Consider the following 15,940-nt stretch of genomic DNA (forward strand, 5'->3'; position numbering starts at 1 on the left):
TATGACTTGGGTGGCTGGAGTCTTTAACAATTTTTAGGGGATTCCTCAGACACCGCTTGGTATAGAGGTCCTGGGTGGCAGAGAGCTATACCCCAGTGATGTACTGGGCTGTACTCGCTACCCTCTCAATGGCACTGCCCTTAGCAAGGACACACACACACACACACACACACACACACACACACACACACACACACACACACACACACAAAAACACACACACACACAAAAACAAAAACACACACACACAAAAACACACACACACAAAAACAAAAACACACACACACAAAAACACACACACACAAAAACACACACAAACAAACAAACAAACAAACAAACAGGCTTTTGGGCTCTACAGTGCCTCTATCTATCTCTATGGTGCACACATCAGAATCACCTTCATTTGCCAAGTCCATTTTCACATACCCAGAATTTTACTTAGTAAAGTGCTGCTGCTAGCAATAGAAAAAATATACAGACAGAATATAGACAAAGACATTTACATAATCTACAGGTTATTGTGACTGCACCAGGCCACCAGCTGTGGGAAGGGTAGGTAACCGGACTGCAGTCTGCAGCCCGTCTGCTTTAGAAATTACAGAGGAGAGAGGGTCAGTTCCTGAGGGACTGTACTAGCTCAATGGTTTGATTTAATATTAATACAAAAAAGAGCTGGTCCATTAATTATCCTGTCAGACCTGACCTTCACACACACCAATACACACACCACACATGCCCTCCTCCCCCATAAACACATGCCTGCACAAATGCACGCACACACACACTCCCCACAGGGGCCGTTTGTCTGTCAGGAAGGTGATGTCTCCAGATGAATTATGGGAGGTGGCTGTCATCTTTGGGGTCAAATACAAAATGGCGTCCCTGGGGTGGGAGGTCAACGTTCTCTCTGGCTGCTGTCGCACCTCGCACGACTGCCATTTTATAGGTTACACACAGGACCAGCCCTGTGCAAACAACCCCAATTAAACTCACTCACATTAATATTAACACACTCTACTGTGTGTGTGTGTGTGTGTGTGTGTGTCTTTGGTTTCATGTGAGTCCTTGCTAATTTAAGTCTCCATGTCAGTATAATGAGGTGAGGAGAGGTCCCCAACATGAAGCTAATTCACCACGAGTGAAGCGGGGAACACTATCATTAACATGAACCTGTAGAGAGGAGAAGGAGGCAGTTGTATTTGGTATTAATCTTGACTAGTCCCAGTTATTGATGATATATTGGCATATCATTTTAATATTATTCAACATATTAAATCACATATAAGAGAAACACGTTACGGCCCATCTCTAACTTGTAATCCATATAGCTTCCATTGACTCAGCCGAACCCACATCTGCTTTCCCATTAGGTGTATGTGTGTGTCTATAAATGTCTGATGAATGGTAATTCAATCGAGGGTCCAAGAGGACAAGCTATGGGTCATGGCCAGATAGACTGGACAGTATAAATCTCTGGGTGTCAGTGGGGCTCTACTGTATATTTATTTGACATTAACGAGCAATACAGACACACAGACTCTGGGCTATGTTCTTTATAAGGACCCTCTATAAACTCAGTGTCACAGGGGTACGATTTAGCCTCGACCTCGTAGGATGGCTGGGGCTCTGATGAGATGGTAAGTCCCGGTATGGCCTGTTTTTCATTGTCCTACAGAAGAATCCACACGTGATAGATAGGAGAGTTGCTCCTAAGCCGTTATCTCTTGTATTCCAGTCCGCTGCATCTCACCCATTACTGCTAGTTTTACTTGTCTGCTCTTGGAATGACAGCGACTCAGGGTTTGTGTGTATTGACACAAAGGGCCAATCAGAGATTATAGACATGGAGTTTAGTATAGTCCACCATGTACTCTCTATCCAGGGAAATATTGTTCAGCCCTGTGCTGTTAGAGGTCCGTGCACTTTTGGGACTACAACGGAAATAAGTCTCTTACTTCCCCGTTATTGTTTTTAAAATGTAGGTATCCTTGTGTTTTTTAAACTGGCAAATAAAATCAATCAATCAAAGATCACTAGGTTGTTATATTGGGCTACTGAGTGGCACAGTGGTCAAAGGCACTGCATCTCAGTGCAAGAGGCGTTACTATAGTACCTGGTTCGAATCCAGGCTTTATCACATCTGGCTGTGATTGGTAGTCCCATAGGGCAGTGCACAATTGGCCCAGTGTTGTCTGTGTTAGGCAGTCCTTGTAAATAAGAATTTGTTCTTAACTGACTTGCCTAGTTAAATTAAAAATGATTTAAAAAAATGTATAATGAGGCTGCTTAGAACTGCTCTTCCCTGGCTCCCTGTCCTGTCCTTGCTCCATGAAGGGCATCAAGTGTTGTTATTGACATCTCACCTCTAATGACCTGGCTCTACGTGATCCCTTACCCTCTCTGCCTCATCCTGGCTCCTTCTACCCCACCCACTCTTCCTCCTCCTCTCCTCAATCCACCAAGGACATGAAGTGTAATTTACTCCCCTCCACTCAAGCCACAGGCTGTTCCGGCTGGCCTTGGATGGAGGTGTGTGTTCACATGTGTGTAGATTGAATTAGACAGTAGATCAGTGTTGACAGGACCAAGGCAGTTATTAAGAGGGAACAGGCTGTTTTATGAGGTCAAGGTTCTGCAGTTTTACACTGTGTGTGTGTGTGTGTGTGTGCATGTGTGTCTGAGTAAGAAAAAGAACCAGAGAGAGAAAGTATATCATATACAGTATATATGAGTGCACCAATGTTGGAAATAATAACACAAAAACAAAGGACAGTTTTTACAAAAATTGAATATTTTAATTGGTGGTTTGATGATCCGTTATTGCAATCATAAGATCATTTCCTGAATGACACTGATAGTGGGAACGGGACACCATCGGCAGAACATTCAAAGAACAAGTTGAGACACACAGGAAGTAAACGTTTGTGATGGAAACTATTCAATTTCATTCAACAGAAATATTTAAGACACTAGTGTAAGCGATATGATTGTAAAGAAAGTTTATAGCAGTATGACCTGGTATAATTTCAGTTTGAGGGACTCCAAAAGCGTTACCATCGCTGAGTAGTGCTGTAGTTGACATAATAATGTGTGTGTGTTATTTTGGACATGGGAGTGGGAGTGATACAGAGTCAGATATCAAGGTGACCTACGGTTAAAGGAAACGTCTACCTCAAGCATTTGTCTCTGTGTGCGTGTGTCTCTCCCTCCATGTTAAGAATAAATGAAAAGGGTTCCCATTCAGCCCTCTGACACTATGGCAAGAGATCGGTCATATAGCAAGTCAATCACACAGCAATGCTACTGCAATTCTCTCTATCTCACACACAATCACACAGGATATTTACAAATGCAGACACACTATTTACACTATTTACATGTGTATGTGCACACAGACAGACACACACAGAAACACAGTGGAAAAGTAGTCAGAAAAGTTGTGTGAGCCTGAAATATCAGGTCTAATAGTCATCATGCCTGTCCTGAGAGGCACTAACTACCAATCAGAAGTAGGGTTGGGCTCAGTTCCATTTACACTGCATCAGATCAGCTCTAACATTCATCACATCCATGGCCACGTCTCAAACTACACCCTATTCCTTATAGGGCCACATAGGGCTCTGATAACATGTAGTGCACTGTATAGGGAATAGGGTGTCAGAAGTAGCGCACTACACACGGAATAATAGGGTGTTGGAATGGAAGTAGTGCCCCACAAAAGGGAATAGGATGTCATTTGGATGGATTGTTACGCAGTTGTCTACACACATATATGCATAATGTCCCCATAATGTTGAAATAATGGCTATGGTCCACGGTACGTCCATCTATCGGTTACATTTCCTTTAAAAAACATACAAATAAAAGAATCACTTGTTTCTTTAGGCAGTAACATTGGTCTCAGTGTCATTACAATGCTGCTTTAAAAAAAACACATAAAAACGATATAATAATAAACATAGTAGTTCTAAAATGAGAATTGCGTCATTAAGACACATGTTCATTTATTTATATTACCTTGATTTAACTAGGCAAGTCAGTTAAGAACAAATTCTTATTTTCAATGATGGCCTAGGAACAGTGGGTTAACTGCCTTGTTCAGGGGCAGAACGACAGATTTTTACCTTGTCAGCTTAGGGATTCGATCTTGCAACCAATTGGTTACTAGTCCAACACTCTAACCATTAGGCTACCTGCCGCCCATGTCTGAAATGGTGGCTGATTTCCAAGCAAAAAGCTTTTTATACATTGTCCAACTCTTGCTTTACGTATTCTTTTTTTCTGTAAATATTACATTTTCATTTTCTTGGTTCAGCTCAGCCAATGGAAAACTTTCTGTCCAATGGTTCAAAGCTATGCTCTCGGATTGGAGCTATACATCCAGGAAGTAAAGAGGTCCTTTGCAAGGGATTTCTGGGAGTTTCCCCACTATAGTTTTTTTCACCGTGCACTTTACGTGGGGTACCAGAGAGACAAAGAGGGAGAGAGGAGGCGAGGGAGAGCGAGAGAGAGGGAACGATGAAAGTCGGTTGTCAGCGACATTCAATCCATTCCTCTACTTCAGTCTCCAGAACTACCCTATACACTTTCACTCCTGACCTCTAACCTCCGATGAGTGTGTGTGCATTACCAACGATTAATTATCTGGTTCATATAGTCTTCCGTCGATATCCTCCCTCCCACCTCCTCTGTTCTCCCCCCTTCTTCTGGGTCCACTTCTCCCTCCCCTGGTTCAGGGTTTAGTTTGGATCTAGAAGGCCACAGGCCCACTCCCAGTCCTTGACCCTCGACCCCTAACCTCTGACCGTTGTGATTCTGGTTGTGGGTCCTGAGTCGTTGTAGCCGTCGTTCCTGCTGCCTGGTGTACTGGTATCTCTGCTGGAACAGGTCTCTGGCATAATCATACAGCGCCATGTCAAGCTCATTCAGCTCCTCGATGTGCTGCACCTGGAGTACAGAGAGAGAGGGAGGGAGCATGTCAGCTTACAGTCCACTCCTGATGCAAACATCTGTGGATGGTGTGGAATTGTCTGTTCAACTTTGTTCAACAATTTACCAACCAAGTACAGCCAATATGGTGGAAAACTCTGAAAACAGCATAGTATCCTGGTGTGATAACATATTCCAAATGGCAACACACACACACACACACACACACACACACACACACACACACACACACACACACACACACACACACACACACACACACACACACACACACACACACACACACACACACACACACACACACACACACACACACACCGTAGTGTTGTCCAAATCCACTCCGGCCGCTCTGGTGCTGTTGTACTGCATAAAGGGGCGTATGAACCTCAGTCTGAAGGTGCGCTCAAACAGGAACTGGGTTTTCCTCTGGTACTCTGTCAGGCCAAAGAAGGCCATGTCCCTCAGGTTCTTCTTAGCAGAGTCTAATAACAGCTGAGAACGCCTCTGCTCTGGGACTGTAGACATGTTGTAGCAGCCTACCAGGCTCAGGTCCGCTAGCATACGAACCTATAGAAAAAGGTAAGGGTAGGTTAGTACATTTCAACATTGTGTGGACCATAAAATGAGTCTATTCTATCCAAATGTGTATGTGTGTGTGTGTGTGTCCATTCATTAGTCTTTCACCTGTCTGTTATTGGCCAGGTTATAAGGACAGTCCATGAACTGCTGCAAGGTACATCCTGACCAATCAGAACCCTCGTAGCAGGCTGGTAGTTCCTCCGGCGTAGGGGTTCGTCCGTCACACATGTGTAATGAGGTCTTCCACGTCGCGCCCCTCTGGACGTGTCTCCATTCGCTGAGGTACCGAGACACTGGGTCCCTTAAGAGGGTTATGTAGTAGAATTTCCTAAAAGAGGAGAGAGAAGAGGGATGAGGGAGAGAGAGAGGTTAGACATACTGGATGTACTGATATAACTTACTGTGTAGTTCCACAAATAGCCAAAGGGTGGCAGTGTTTGCAATGGTTTGTTACTATTTCCCTGGGAAATAAAACTAATTGGAACTAGGGGGAAGAGAGAGGAGGGAAGAGAGAGAGAGGAGGGGAGAGAGAGCGGGGAGAGAGAGAGAGAGAGGGGGGGGGGAGAGAGAGAGTGAGGGGGAGAGAGAGGAAGGAGAGAGAAGGGGTGAGAGAGTGACGGGGGAGAGAGAGATGGGGAGAGAGACGGGGGAGAGAGAGAGAGGGGGGAGAGAGATGGGGAAGAGAGAGAGCGGGGGAAGAGAGAGGGGGCAAGAGAGAGAGAGGGAAAATGATAGAGAGAGGGGGGGAGGAGGGAGAGAGAGGGGGGAGAGGGGGAAGAGAGAGAGGGGGAAGAGAGAGAGAGAGAGAGGCGGGGGATAGAGACAGACAGATTGGCTAGGGTCAGTGTTCAGGCTACGGTGCAGGAATCTGCTGGCACAGGCACATCACAGTACAAACACCCTCACTCACACACACAATCTCTCATGCGCACACACACACACACACACACACACACACACACACACACACACAAACACACACACACACACACACACACACACACACACACACACACACACACACACACACACACACACACACACACACACACACACACACACACACACACACAATCCCCAGATGCAGTATGAGTCATCTCTCAACAGCAGGGTTGATACTCTAGAGGAAGACGAACCCCACTGAGCCACCTGACAGACCGGTGTGTGTGTGTGTGTGTGTGTGCCCATTAGAGAGAGGATGTTTTTCCTGTGATGTGTTATTGTGTTGACTCCATCGTGGTGTAGAGACACTCCTCATCCTGTCCTACTGGTTGTACCACATCATCAATGTCTACACATAACTCAGAGCTCCCGACAGGAATTTATGGAATGGGCTACACACACGTACACACACACACGCACACGCACACGCACACACGTACACACACGCGCACGGTCAGGGAGAGGGCATCACAACAAGGGGAATGGAGTCTGATCTTTGAAGAATCTCACAGACACACATGCACACCAACTCCCCATCCCCTCATTAGAAGAAGCCAGTATTACTCACAGAAAAGTCCCCTTTACAGTACAGTCCTTGATTACCGCACATGTTTCTCTCTCTCACACACACACACACACACACACACACACACACACACACACACACACACACACACACACACACACACACACACACACACACACACACACACACACACACACACACACACACACACACACACACACACACACAGTATATTGACTGAGAAAGTGAGAGAACGTGAGCTAGAGTAAGTAACAAGGAAAGAGAAGGAGAAAGAGGGAGAAATATGAGGAGAGAAAGAGTGGGCGAAGAAGAAGAATGTTCAATTAGTTTTGTAATCCAGTGAGAGCAGCGGAGGCCAGGAGCCGGAGTGATTTATCAAAGTTATGGCTTCTGTTCTAATGAGAAAAGCCATCAGAAGGCTCAGCCATATCACCAGCTACAAAAAAAACACAACGAAATAAAGAAATGCATCTATGCAACGTTGTTGTCTTTGTTGCATAATAATATAAAGGAAAAAATATCCGGCAAGGAATTCAATCTGCTTTCAACCCTGGCTTGAAGCCGCCTGCAGTGGGATCAGCTACTGGAGTGTTTGTGTGTGTGTGTGTGTGTGTGTGTGTGTGTGTGTGTGTGTGTGTGTGTGTGTGTGTGTGTGTGTGTGTGTGTGTGTGTGTGTGTGTGTGTGTGTGTGTGTGTGTGTGTGTGTGTGTGTGTGTGTGTGTGTGTGTGTGTGTGTGTGTGTGTGTGTGTGTGTGTGTGTGTGTGTGTGTGTATGTGTGTTCTACCAGTGCAGGTCTCCATGTTATCTTAAGGAAACACACAGCGCTTGTCTACTGAGGAAATCTCAGCTTCCTGCTCCAGAACACAAACCTCTGGCTTCTCTCTTGCTCTCCTCCCTCCTCTCCCTGTCTCCCTCTTTTTCTCTCTCACTTTATTCTCCGTCCCTCTTTATCCTTCTCCTCACCCTCCATCCCCACTCTCTTATCTGTCCATCCCCCTTCCTTTCCCTTTCTCTCTATCCTCCCTCCCATTCTTCTTCCTGTTTCTCTCTCTATCCTCCCTCCCTTTCTTCTTCCTGTTCTCTCTCTATCCTACCTCCCTGTCTTCTTCCTGTTTCTCTCTCTATCCTCCCTCCCATTCTTCTTCCTGTTTCTCTCTCTATCCTATCTCCCTGTCTTCTTCCTGTTTCTCTCTCTATCCTACCTCCTTTTCTTCTTCCTGTTTCTCTCTCTATCCTACCTCCCTGTCTTCTTCCTGTTTCTCTCTCAATCCTACCTCCCTGTCTTCTTCCTGTTTCTCTCTCTATCCTACCTCCCTGTCTTCTTCCTGTTTCTCTCTCTATCCTACCTCCTTTTCTTCTTCCTGTTTCTCTCTCTATCCTACCTCCCTGTCTTCTTCCTGTTTCTCTCTCTATCCTACCTCCTTTTCTTCTTCCTGTTTCTCTCTCTATCCTACCTCATTTTCTTCTTCCTGTTTCTCTCTCTATCCTACCTCCCTTTCTTCTTCCTGTTTCTCTCTCTATCCTACCTCCCTGTCTTCTTCCTGTTTCTCTCTCTATCCTATCTCCCTGTCTTCTTCCTGTTTCTCTCTCTATCCTACCTCCCTGTCTTCTTCCGGTTTCTCTCTCTATCCTACCTCCTTTTCTTCTTCCTGTTTCTCTCTCTATCCTACCTTCCTTTCTTCTTCCTGTTTCTCTCTCTATCCTACCTCCTTTTCTTCTTCCTGTTTCTCTCTCTATCCTACCTCCCTGTCTTCTTCCTGTTTCTCTCTCTATCCTACCTCCTTTTCTTCTTCCTGTTTCTCTCTCTATCCTACCTTCCTTTCTTCTTCCTGTTTCTCTCTCTATCCTACCTCCTTTTCTTCTTCCTGTTTCTCTCTCTATCCTACCTCCATGTCTTCTTCCTGTTTCTCTCTCTATCCTACCTCCCTTTCTTCTTCCTGTTTCTCTCTCTATCCTACCTCCCTTTCTTCTTCCTGTTTCTCTCTCTATCCTACCTCCTTTTCTTCTTCCTGTTTCTCTCTCTATCCTGCCTCCCTGTCTTCTTCCTGTTTCTCTCTCTATCCTACCTCCCTGTCTTCTTCCTGTTTCTCTCTCTATCCTACCTCCTTTTCTTCTTCCTGTTTCTCTCTCTATCCTACCTCCCTTTCTTCTTCCTGTTTCTCTCTCTATCCTACCTCCCTTTCTTCTTCCTGTTTCTCTCTCTATCCTACCTCCCTGTCTTCTTCCTGTTTCTCTCTCTCTCCTACCTCCCATTCTTCTTCCTGTTTCTCTCTCTATCCTACCTCCCATTCTTCTTCCTGTTTCTCTCTCTATCCTACCTCCCATTCTTCTTCCTGTTTCTCTCTCTATCCTACCTCCCTTTCTTCTTCCTGTTTCTCTCTCTATCCTACCTCCCTGTCTTCTTCCTGTTTCTCTCTCTATCCTACCTCCCATTCTTCTTCCTGTTTCTCTCTCTATCCTACCTCCCATTCTTCTTCCTGTTTCTCTCTCTATCCTACCTCCCATTCTTCTTCCTGTTTCTCTCTCTATCCTACCTCCCTGTCTTCTTCCTGTTTCTCTCTCTATCCTACCTCCCATTCTTCTTCCTGTTTCTCTCTCTATCCTACCTCCCATTCTTCTTCCTGTTTCTCTCTCTATCCTACCTCCCATTCTTCTTCCTGTTTCTCTCTCTATCCTACCTCCATTTCTTCTTCCTGGTTCTCTCTCTATCCTACCTCCATGTCTTCTTCCTGTTTCTCTCTCTATCCTACCTCCCTGTCTTCTTCCTGTTTCTCTCTCTATCCTATCTCCCTGTCTTCTTCCTGTTTCTCTCTCTATCCTATCTCCCTGTCTTCTTCCTGTTTCTCTCTCTATCATCTCTCTCTTGTCATCTTACTCAAATCACTGCAACATTCTGCATGAAAAAAAAAGAAATATGCGGAGAAAACATTTCTCCCAAACGTTTTTGTCCTCACCTACCGTCAAAAGACATTTCCCCTCTAAGCAAGGAAAGGGAAACATCCGCACACTGTCTGTCTGGCTGGAGCTGTATTAAGCTGCTTATTTCTTTGGCGGCAGAGATAAGTCAATCCAAACTCATATTTACACATGAAGAGAGAGAGGCGGAGAGCAAGAGTGAACTGCCAACATTTATTCCTGTAACCATAACCAAATATGTGTGTATGTGAAAAGTATCAATGTGTGTGTGTGTGTGTGTGTGTGTAGTTCTTTCTAGGGAAAGCCCTTGGCCTGTCGCCTCTCCTCAGGCCTCTCAGACTGTGGGAGTCGGAGCCAATGGAATGTACTAGCTGTTCATTCTGATGATATCAGCCCATGTCATCAGGGTGTGTGTAAACTGATTCCCTTGACCTCAGTATCTGGGGCAGGCAAGCAGCAAGAAACAGCTTGTTTTAGGTATTTTCCCCAGCAAACACACACACACACACACACACACACACACACACACACACACACACACACACACACACACACACACACACACACACACACACACACACACACACACACACACACACACACACACAGCGTTAGGGTAGGGATGAAGAGGGAGTTAAAGGCAGTAGGGGAGAGGTGAGTGACTGACTGGCTTTAAGGTAGGTTGGGGTAATCAAGGACTGCTTAATGAGGTTAACAGAGTGACAGATGGCGTTAGTGACACACGCACACCCCTTCCCCTCAGGCCAGGATTAGTGTGTGTCATATCGTGGCTGGAGACGGGAGTGTGAAATTGGAGTGATAAGATATTTAACATTTAAACACTATAGACCTCCCCTCATCTTCCTCCCCCTTCCTTCCTTCCTTCCTTCCTTCCTTCCTTCCTTCCTTCCTTCCTTCCTTCCTTCCTTCCTTCCGTAGTATTATCACTAGTCTGTCCGTGGCATGGAAAAGGTAGGCATGGTGAGTGTGTTTAAACACTGTTCTATAAGATACTACATACTTACTTAACAAGGGGATGATCCCCTAAACCAATCCGATAAGACAGTCTGTCTGCCCCCTCGCCAGCACCCACCTAACCTTATTACCGAAATAACCTCAAGAGGTAATAGTCAAGTCTAGTCCAAACAAAGAAGAGACAAAGAGAGTGGCAGAAAGAGAGAAGAGCCCTACAGGCATAAATACCATCTAGACACTATGCATATCTGCTTGTTACAGACAGACAGACGAGTCAACAGCCATCCGGCCTAGTGCTTCCTGGGCCCGGAGAGAAGCCTGGGGCTGGATAAGAGATTCGGTCAGGGGACTGAGGGTTTTCCCTGGGGAGAGAGAGAGGGAGGGGAAGGATGAGTGATGTGAGCGTGTTTGTGTCGGGGGTCTCTGCCAAACATGGCCCACCTGTTTAAAGAAGGGGCTAATGAGCCACGCCTGGGGGAGTGTGAGAGTCTGTGTAGAGGGAGGGGGAAACCACAGACTCCTAGGGAAAAGGGAAAGACAGGAGAGGAAAGGGGGGTATAATGAAATATTGCGCAACAGGGGCAACAGTCTTGTACAGGGCGGTGTGTGTGTTTCCTCACATAAAGGGCAGGGTGAAAGAGGCCTTTTGTCTGGGAGTGTAACCTGAGCTCCAGGCGTCACACAGACGTGCATACGCATAAGAACACGTACACACACACAAAGGTGACCAACATAATCACTGAATTGGTCAGATTTGTCAGATTTGTCCCAACACATATGTATGCGCACGCACGCACGCACGCACGCACGCACACACACACACACCCGCCGATAGCAGCTGCGAACTCAGAGATTAAGGCCAGTGTGACGGACATGCTTATGGCTACAGCTCAGAAAGAGAGAGAGAGGAAATGGAGAGAGAGAAAACTAAAAGATAATATGAAGTGAAAATGTGCATCTGCTCATTAAAGCCACACTCTGTAAGCAGGCCAGCATCAAATCGAAGGATAAACTTAATTGAAATAACTGGAGAACTCAGACTGTGGCTTTACATTGTAAAGGAAGACAGTTGCATGCTCAGGCTTTCTGTCGGTGTTTAAACCCCGACTTTACTTTATAGATCTGAACACTTCTAGAGGTAATTTCAGTTCACATGAGCTAATGTCTTCCCCCCCCCCCCCCCGTCTATCGCTTTCTATTCCTCCTCTCCCCATGATGCTATCAAAAAAGAAGAGGAATGAGAAAAAGGGAGGGAAGAGGAGAGAGAAAGAGATTGGCTGAGTGTCTTTGTGTTATCGTTCATTGATGACATGTTGATTCTCTCTGCTCAGACTAGAGGCTGCATCCCCCCCCCCCTCTTTAATCCCTGTGACATCTCACCCCCCTAATCAACCCTTCACCTCTCCTCTCATCCCTCCCCTGATCCAGACAGATGCTCCCCTGTGATGCCCTCCTCTGTGTGTGTGTGTGTGTGTGTGTGTGTGTGTGTGTGTGTGTGTGTGTGTGTGTGTGTGTGTGTGTATATATCCTAGGCAGACGCTCCCCTGCGATCCCAATCCCAGATCAGATGCACCGGAATTCCGAGCCAGCCCAGCTGTCGTCTTGGCAATGCTCGTGATTGTCTGATCACCATGGCCAATCGACACACACACACACACACACACACACACACACACACACACACACACACACACACACACACACACACACACACACACACACACACACACACACACACACACCGTTTATTTTCCCTAACCCTGACTTCTCAAAACCGTTCTTGTTTCCCTACCTTGTCAGGACATTCAGGTGAATTATTAGGACACTGGTGTCATGATAAGAAACACAAACACACAGATCTGCCAACCAGACAAACAAGTCCTCAGAGCAGAAATACAGACTGCTGAGGGAAAAGAGTAAGAGATCCCCAACTCCCTCATATTATGTACCTCTGGTCCTAAGACCCAGACTTACCCATCTTACTGCACTCAACCATGGTGTGTGTGTGTGTGTGTGTGTGTGTGTGTGTGTGTGTGTGTGTGTGTGTGTGTGCGTGCGTGCGTGCGTGCGTGCGTGCGTTTGTGCGTGCGTGCGTGCGTGTGTGTGAAGCTCTCCAGACCCAACCAGCCCGAGAGAACAGAATTCCACTAATGAGGGAGGAATCAGAGAGAATCCAAGGAATCTTAAACAAATCCCAGATAAGACCCTGCATGTGTGTGTGGCTGTAAACCTCCCACACTGAGTCAAGGCCTGCAGTCTCAACTAGCCTTCTACTATACTGTGTGTGTGTGTGTGTGTGTGTGTGTGTGTGTGTGTGTGTGTGTGTGTGTGTGTGTGTGTGTGTGTATATGTGTGTGTGCCGAGACGTTAAACATTAACGCAGCAGAATAATCAAGACTTCAGACCCGCCAGCAGATCCTCATCTCACCTACACTGTCTGTCTATCTGTCTGTCTGTGAGAGACTTGTTGGGCATGGATTCTATAATGATAGATCTCACACTCACTGTCATTGACTGCAGACAACTAGATCCGGGTTGCCAGTGGATACCAACGTTGTCCCAGAGCAGCAGAAGGATGATGTCACACAAACCCAGTCCTTATTGTTGACGTGGTCCAGCTGTCATCAAGCTCTCATATCCTCCCTCCCTCAGCAAGTTATTGTATGTGCACACACATTCTACAGCTCATTTCTGTCCAGGCATCAAGGTTAAAACAACGTTGCATGTTTAATTAACAAGCAGTGCTGCAAAATAAACCTCAGTCAACAGAACACACACACACACACACACACACACACACACACACACACACACACACACACACACACACACACACACACACACACACACACACACACTTACCTGATATGGAGGTCAACAAATGACCAACAGGATGCCAGAGAGAGAGAAGTTAGACAAACATATTGATGCAATGGTTTCAAAACTCCGATTCCATCCTGTCCAACAGCTTGTTCCTACACTTGTAATATGAAGCCAGCATAGTAGGCTGCAGAATAACCATTTGAGTGTGTGTACGTTTAAATTGAAGGGCAACATTTTTTTATCGTCAATTGCACACAAGGTCCAACCGAAACGTAGACATCCGCTTGTGACCCAACCCCTCTAAAACGGGAGGTGTGAGGGGCTGCCACACTGGATGTCCGGGGAGCTGCTGTTGTCGGGGTTAAAGGAAGAACGTCAGATTTTTCACTTTGTCGGTTTGAACTGGTAACCTTTCGGTTACTGGCCCAACTCTGTAACCAATAAGCCAGCTGCTGTGTTAAATTCTAGATGTGTGTCTATGAGCCTTTCTGTGATCATCAGTCACACACAAAAGGGTTACCCTCGTTGTGGCGATTAACATTCCACACTGGGGGAGGTGATGAAACATTCCTTTTCCTAGTGACTTCCTCTCTCTTTCTATCGGCCACCCTCTCCCTCCCCATCTCTTCTTCTCCCTCCTTCCCCATCTCTCTCTCTCTCCTTCCCTCCCTCCCCATCTCTTCTTCTCCCTCCCAGTGTTCTGATGAGTGCAGTATTGGGGACTGTAGTTGTGTCTGTAGTAAGGCTTGTCATTCTGGTTAGCTGTGTCTAGGCATGATGAGGTCGGCCCTGGGCTTATATCAACATCACTGACTGACTCCTCAAACAAATCTGGAGACACACACACACACACACACACACACACACACACACACACACACACACACACACACACACACACACACACACACACACACACACACACACACACACACACACACACACACACGACATTTAACATGCACCAGTCAGGACACAGGCTTATTAATGAGAAGAAGTCCAATCAAACCCACACAGCCATAACAGACAAACACAAAAGAAACAATTATTTATAAAAACACACACGAACTCTAAACTGAACTATAGGCAAAAGGCATTGTGGGTGACTGAGTTCAGAAAGCTCTCTTCAGGCACTGTTGACTGACATTTACATGAAACTAATAGTGTGAAGGAGAAAAACAAAGGAATGAAGGAGATACCAAAGAGCTCGTGACAGGGAGGAGACAACGGGCCATGTGAAAGACCAAACGCAACACAGTGACATCACCACTTCAATCACACACACATTTTCGTATGACTCACGCACACAGAAACATCATACTAGTCAAAAACTGCCAGCCTTTTTAATTATAGAGTCTCTGTGTGTGTATGTGTGTGTGTGTGTGTGGGTCTCAGAAAGTGCGGATTGTTAAAAGACTCAGATGTTATGGAGAAGAGAGGAGAGACTGATTCTAATGTAGCATCTCTCTCTCTCTGTCTTTCTCCTCTTCCTTGCTCTCTCTGCCTTCTTCTCTCCATCTTTCCCCCCCACCCCCCCTGTCTGTGATGGCTGGGAAGCTGCTATTTTTCAGGTCACTGGGTATTGCTACTCAGCAGGAGTCCACACACACACACACACACACACAGCCTCCAGGTGGGGCGAGGGATTATCGAGACAGCACTTTGTGTCATCTGATGAGGAGAAAAGAAAGAGAGAGTAGATAAAGAAGGAGAGAAGAGGAGGAACAGACGGGGGTGGGTGTGGAGGAGATCATTAGTTAGTGGGTGTGAGTGTTTGACAAGCACAAACATTATGACCATGTGCCAAATCATTAGGTACGGGCACGTGTGTGTGTGTGAGTGAGTGTACACGCACGGGGATAGGTTCAGACTACATTGTGTGTGGTTGAGTGTGTGTGTTTATCAGCTCTGCTTTGTGACTCAGAGGTCCCCTGCGGTAAAGAAGCGGATCTTCTCTCTTGTGCACTCACTTTTCTTCTTCTCCTCGCTCTCTTTTCACACACTCCCCCTCTCTCTTTTATACACTCCTCCGTCTTCCCCCTCTCTCTTTTATACACTCCTCTGTCTTCCCCCTCTCTCTTTTATACACTCCTCTGTCTTCCCCCTCTCTCTTTTATACACTCCTCTGTCTTCCCCCTCTCTCTTTTATACACTCCTCTGTCTTCCCCCTCTCTCTTTTATACACTCCTCTGTCTTCCCCCTCTCTC

At 46.1% G+C, this 15,940-nt stretch overlaps 1 protein-coding gene across 1 annotated transcript in view; it reads right to left on the reverse strand.

The window, feature by feature from the left end:
* Positions 1-2,770: 2,770 nt before the first annotated feature.
* The window catches only part of LOC129840367 (heparan-sulfate 6-O-sulfotransferase 1-A-like), a 53,537-nt gene continuing 40,367 nt past the window's right edge, over positions 2,771-15,940 (reverse strand). The window contains exons 2-4 of the mRNA XM_055908185.1: positions 5,635-5,857; positions 5,269-5,517; positions 2,771-4,947 (exon numbers count right to left, since the gene is read on the reverse strand). Of these exons, the coding sequence (XP_055764160.1) occupies positions 4,627-4,947; positions 5,269-5,517; positions 5,635-5,857 (793 nt within the window). The 3' untranslated portion in view covers positions 2,771-4,626. The remainder of the gene's footprint in view (positions 4,948-5,268; positions 5,518-5,634; positions 5,858-15,940) is intronic.

The sequence above is a fragment of the Salvelinus fontinalis genome, chromosome 41 (assembly GCF_029448725.1).
Source record: "Salvelinus fontinalis isolate EN_2023a chromosome 41, ASM2944872v1, whole genome shotgun sequence".
In the NCBI taxonomy this organism is placed as follows: Eukaryota; Metazoa; Chordata; class Actinopteri; order Salmoniformes; family Salmonidae; genus Salvelinus; species Salvelinus fontinalis.